The sequence below is a fragment of the Ipomoea nil genome, unplaced genomic scaffold (assembly GCF_001879475.1).
Source record: "Ipomoea nil cultivar Tokyo-kokei standard unplaced genomic scaffold, Asagao_1.1 scaffold2845, whole genome shotgun sequence".
In the NCBI taxonomy this organism is placed as follows: Eukaryota; Viridiplantae; Streptophyta; class Magnoliopsida; order Solanales; family Convolvulaceae; genus Ipomoea; species Ipomoea nil.
The window spans coordinates 7424822-7430969 of NW_017619273.1; the positions used below are offsets into that span (position 1 = coordinate 7424822).

The 6148-nt window shown below is 41.2% G+C and overlaps 1 protein-coding gene across 1 annotated transcript; it reads right to left on the bottom strand.

Annotated features, from left to right (window-relative positions):
• Window positions 1–2212: 2212 nt before the first annotated feature.
• Window positions 2213–2720, bottom strand: LOC109159915 (putative pentatricopeptide repeat-containing protein At5g37570). Its single transcript, XM_019308026.1, has 2 exons — window positions 2675–2720; window positions 2213–2622 (listed from the first exon to the last, which is right to left on the bottom strand). Exons 1-2 carry the CDS (start codon window positions 2718–2720, stop codon window positions 2213–2215), a joined length of 456 nt encoding a protein of 151 aa, XP_019163571.1.
• Between the last annotated feature and the right edge of the window lie 3428 nt (window positions 2721–6148).

Below are 6148 nucleotides of genomic sequence, written 5' to 3' on the forward strand. Positions count from 1 at the left end.
TGGTTTCGGGTTCCACAAAGGTTCCCGGGACGTTATTGTGTGAAAAGAGTCAGTGGGGGGTAGGTGGGGGGGTAGGGGACCCGCCACCTACCCACGGCCGAGAAAACACCGCCCGGCAGCGGGTAGCCGGCGGGCGGGCAGCTGCCCACCGGCGACCCGCTGCCCGGAGCAGTACACTCCGGCGGGCAGCCGGCGGGTGGCCCCCCACCCACCGGCTACCCGCTGGAAATTCATCGCACCCGGGATCCCGGCTTCCCCGTTTGATGTTTCCCCTTTCCCCGTGGTGTCCCAACGGACTCCGTTTATCGTGCCTATGTCTAGTTTGATGTTTCGGGTACCGTTCGTAGGTTTATGAGTCTATTGTATTGCATGCTAGTTGAATTGGTATCCCGTTGACCTAGGTGGAAGGAGTATGAACCCCTTAGGACTATTCTTAGTATGTGATGGATCACCATAGGTTTTGTTATACGTTTTCTCCCCCTTCCTAATGTGCAATATGGGTTGCAAGTGCTTGCTATGTGTTATGTGTGTGTTACCCCAATTCGGTTGCGACCGGATTGGTTATCCTGAGCTGCGGTTCAGAAGCTGGCTGCGGTTAGATTGATACTCTTGGGCTGCGGTCCACCGTTTGGTTGCGATCAAACGTTTCTATACGAGCTGCGGTTCGTCCTTTTTCCTGGCTGCGGTCAGATGACATCCTCTTGGGCTGCGGTCCACTGTTTGGTTGCGATCAAACACTATGATGAGCTGCGGTTCATCGGTCGGTTGCGATCGACCCCTCCGTGTTGCGATACGGGGCAGGGTGCTGCGGGGCCGTGTCAGAGCTATATGCGCTGACCCTCATGTATGGGCGTGCGATTGGTCCTGTGGCGCCAACAAAGTGTGTTATGTGTTGTGACATGGACGAGTTGTGATTACGAGTGTCTTGGGGGATGTGACTATGGGATTTATATTGGGGATTGTTCATGTTGGGTTATGATCATTGTTATGCTTTGCCTTATCTGCCTTATCTGTTGTGAACTGCATATGCTCGTTATAACTGTCGTTTGTGTCTGGCCTTATCTGTCGAGTCATTCTCGGTTTTAAAGCTAGAGTTCGTAGGATATATCTTCATGCTCAAAATGGTTTTCGTATATCTATATATATCTCTATATGTATTGTATTTCAACGCGTTGGAGTGGGTTACCAGCATCTCTCGCTGAACAGATATATTTGGCTTTCAGGCATAGAGGACTAGAGCACTGGAGCGCGCTAGAACTGGAACGTAGAAGTAGATTAGTCTCCCTTTTCGGCCTGCGCGCCATATTATGCATTGTGTTTCAATGAATACTAGTTAGACAGCCTGTGCACCTGGGTTCTCTAGCCCAAGTGTGGCATAGCACCCCGTACACTTATGATACACTTTGGAATGTAATAAGATATTACCTCTATTATATAAGCTTAAAATGTCTTAAAAATCTGGGGTGTTACACCTGCATTGCACTCGATCAAAGATCTTCCTAGAAATATCAATCCGTCTACACTTGGTGTACAAAGCTACAAATCTAAAAGCGAGTTTGAGACAAATTGATGTGAATGAAACAATCTTCTAACTACATAACCATGGATCTCCTTTCCTTGCTCGATTGTAGAAACATTAGAACATGTAGAGATAGCCCCTACAAATGAAACAGTGTCACGTTCCATTCTCAGTCGGCCCATTTATGAAAATAGAGCAAGAGACTCTTGCCAATCATCAGTCAGAGAATAACCAACAATCAGTGTATTGTAAGATTCCTCCCCTTGCACACATAAACCCATTCTCACACATAAACCATGAACTCCCCCCCCCCCCCCCCCCCCCCCTTGCAAAAATAACCAAGTTCAGCCAAGATCAGTAGCACACTTGAAATTGTAGTTGCATTGAAATCCACACTTCCTTCTCAATCATCAACCTGAAACTAGACAAGGTCTGTTCACAATGCCCATTGTAACCCAAAATGACAATACTTGCATTCCATGAGACATCATTCCTCTCAATCATCTCATCAAAGACTTGTTTCGATGCTTCAACCTCTTTGATGCACAAACTGGCAGTGTGCTCACCACACTAACCGCATTTGGCTTAATCTCAAACCAAAAAAACCTATCTCTGAACACTCTAATCGCATCAAAGCAACAACTATTGTCTGAAAAGGCCCTAACAATCGAGTTCCAAGACACTAAATCCTTCTTAATTAGCCATTTCACCAACCACTTTTTTTGTAGCCAACAAATCACCATAGTTTGCATAGAACGTCAACAAAGTATTATTCATGTACACATCTGAATCGAATCCCACCTTTAGTAACGTTCCAAGAGCCTCCAGTCCTTTCCGGACCTCGAAAAAGTCCAAGCAAAGCTTAAGCACAAAAGGGAAAGTATGATCATCCGGCATAACACCGCTCCTCAACATCTCAGTATACACCATAAACCCATTGTGATCATAAATCCATAGCATCCCATGAGCTTGAATGAAGGTGTTGTAGAGAAAAGGCGAGAGAGCAAAAGTGACGCTCCGGGAGGAGAGGGCCAATTGTGAGAAAAATGGAGCAAGATAGGTGAGAAAAATGGAATGCTTCTCTGCGTCAAATACACTCAAGGCTAAGAAGAAAATGAGGAAGAAGAAAGTAAGATAATGAAAAGACCAATTTGCCCGTTAAACTAACAGCTAAGAAACTGATGGATAATCGAATGACCATTACTGGAACAAATTACAAAGTCAAGTGTCTTTTTTGTCCAAATTAAAAGTCAAGACCAATTATGAAAAATCGCAATAGTGTTAGAAAAGTGATGAAATTGTGAAAGGCTGATAATAGGGAAGTGAGGAGATGAAATCTTCAGGCGTGTAAACACTTTCCTATAAGCTTTAAATCTCCCTCATATAAAGCAACAAGATTCAAGATTTAATCTTATGGGATACAAGAAGATGAATGAAACTCTTAAGTTGCTTTGTTTAAGAATTTCCTGTAGAATTGTAGAACTGTGAAATATCTCAGTATTATGCAATTCTATTGCCTGTGTCTTTCAGATGTTTCTCCAAAATATTTATAGATGCAAAATATATCTGTTTGGAGAAGTTACATGGAAGTTGTTGTAATTTAAAACTCAACTTCCATAAGATAAGATATATCATGAATGATATATCTATCACTGGAGAAATAATTAAATTTATTTTGAGTCAATAATTGTATGCAAAATTATATACATATATATATTTATATATATTCCTTACGAATGTTAAGTGTATGCAAAATTATTCTTTGCAAAACATGCAAAGAATAAATATAAATAATATACATATATGTAGTTTAATAATCTCAAGCACAGACCTACATATTTCAACGCATGTTAAGTGTAATTTTGAACTTGAAATGCAAATTCAAAGTTTATAAGCCGAAATTAATTTGGAAAACATGCATCCTCCGTAAACTTCCACGGTAAATTTCTCCCTGTATTTTAATTAACTCTCTACCAAACTAAAATAATATTTACAACTCCACAACTCCAAATATTATTTAAGCTTTCATGGTAATTCATCTGAAACATTAATCTCCATTACTATATAAATTTCCAACAAATAGTCAGAGGACCATTGCTGAAATTAACTCCATATTTGGATCAAAAGTCTTCTTCAAAATAATGCTAGTTTTCCTAAAATGATGTACAAAAATGCAACTTTCCACCTTGTTTAAATTTTTACATATGGGAGAGAAAATGATATTGTTTTTCTCTAACTGATGCTTTTATAAAAAATAATGTTGTTTTTCTCCAAAATAATGCAATGAAAGTACATACACTACAAGAAAAAAAAAATCAAATTTACGTATATAAAAATAGGTAAGTAAATCACTAACATTAGTATGTATTTAATTTACTGACATATTTTCATAGGTATTTAATTCGTAGCTAAATTCGTAGGTACTTTACTATTTTTTGTAGTGATATTTACAAAAAAAAAAAAAAAAAGACAACCTAGATTTGTCTTCATCATTTATCACATGATTATTTTTCTGAGTTAATTCCACAAGAGGTCTCTTGTCTTTGGTTACAATTTCAAATTTAGTTCCAGCCTATTGTTTTTGTCATTTAACATCCTAGACTATTAATTTTTGGACACTTTTAGTTCTTGTCATGACTTTTCTTATTTTTGGTAAGGACATTTTTGTCTTTTAATATTTTTCTTTTGTTATTTTTCCAGTTTCAACTAATTTAATTGGTTTAGAACTTTAGATAACCTCTTATTTTTAGTAACCATATTTTTCAACCGGTTTTAGTAAAGTCCTAAACCAGTTAAACTGGTTGAAACCGGAAAAATAACAAAAGAAAAATATGAATAAACAAAAATGCTCTTTCTAAAAGTAGGAAAAGTCATGAAAAGTACTAAAAGTGTCAAAAAATAATAATCTGAGATGTTAAATGACAAAAACGATAGTCTAGGACTAAATTTAGAATTGCCACAAAAGACTAACGACCTCTGGTGGAATTAACTCTTATTTTTCTACATTAATAAATATAATAAACTTAAAAAAATTAAAAGCCCAACCCAAACAAGGAATTAACTCTTATTTTTCTACATTAATAAATATAATAAACAATTATGTACATTTTTTATACAATCCCATGTACATCTTTTTTATACAATTATGTACATCCGAAACAAGAAATTTATGTGTATTATGTTAAGGGTTGATGTTTATTATGTTAAAAGTTTATGTATGATGGGGTGTGGACCCCGGCCCAAGAAGAATTGAGAAGCCCAAAGAGAATAAGATGCAGCCCAAGGGAAAAAGGGCGGAGGCCCAGAAAGTAATAAAGCTAGAAAGAAACTTAGACCGAGTCCAGGAGTCGGGTCGACCCCAAGGTCGGGTCGAGGACTTGGCAGAAGCGTCAAAGAGCCGTTGGACGACATTTAAGGAAGCGTTGAAGAACCCGGTCAAAGAGCCGTTGGGAGGCCCAGTAACGGCAGCCCAACGACCTTCAACATAATTAGCAATCAAGGCCTCTTTAATGTATTTGTGCCCGAATTAAAGGAGGGCCTACTATATAAAGACCCCTCCTAAAATGTAAAACAGGCGAGTCCATGCCCAGAGAATAGAGAAACACATTCATCAAAATTACTTGTCCTTCTCTATTTTAATAGCTTTATTGAAAGGTGTATCCACCAACCAAGGTTGTGTTGGACTTCCCTAGGCCTAAAAACCCTAAAACCAACACTGGCGCCGTCTGTGGGGATCGATCCCACGAAGAGTCAAGTTCACTCTTGAGCATCAGAATTCGTAGAGGAAAAGAGGCGAGCGAGCAGGAAGAAGAAGCTTTACAACATGTCTGAAGGAAGAAGCCGTGCCTCCAACCGTAACCATGAGCCGGAAGCCGATTTGAGAGACCAGCAGAACCAGCGAAATTCACATAGTCAAGGAAATGACTCGGCACCCCGAAATCGACCCCCAACAATGATACCTCTCACCCCCGAGCAGATTCGGGCCATTAGTCGAGTGATCGTAGCCGAGACCCGAGAAAGGGGAGAACCGTCGACCTCCCGGCCGCTGAACACACAGCCGCGCAATAAGCAATCGCCCCAAAGGTCGGACGGAGACAGACGAGAAGATCGACGAATGGAGGACCCGCCGGTGCGGTCGGTCCATTTGAGGCTAGGCCCAAACATAACGCGCCAATCGGCGAGAGAGCGATTGGGGGGAGGAGAACCCAGTCGCGTGCCGGTGAGCCAACGAAATCGAGAGGCCGCCCGAGAAAGAACCCGTACTAGAAAAACTCAAACTCGGTCACGACAGACCAAGCGACCCACTCGCAATGAAGAGCGGCAGGCCGAGTCACAGGTCGGCGAAAGTACCGAGTCCACAGGGAATCACACCTGAAATGCCGGAAATGTGGCTCACCTGGCCCAAGAGTTACGGAATCTGAAGGAGCAAGAGGAAGGTAGGACCAAGTACCCAAGTCGGACGTTGCTCACCGCCTTGCCCTTCTCGGCCGAAATCATGGCGTACAAAATTCCCGGCAACTTTAAGTTCCCGGAGCAAGCTACTTTTGACGGATCCGGCGACCCGCGTGAACATCTTTTGAGTTACCAAGCCAAAATGCAGGTCTTGGGGGTCCGGGATCCCGTTATGTG

Coding starts and splice junctions, on each gene's coding strand:
- LOC109159915 (XM_019308026.1), bottom strand. CDS start 2,720: ATGGTCATTCGATTATCCATCAGTTTCTTAGCTGTTAGTTTAACGG. Junction 2,623..2,674: donor CTTAGCTGTTAGTTTAACGG/GCAAATTGGTCT, acceptor TTTTCTTCTTAG/CCTTGAGTGTATTTGACGCA.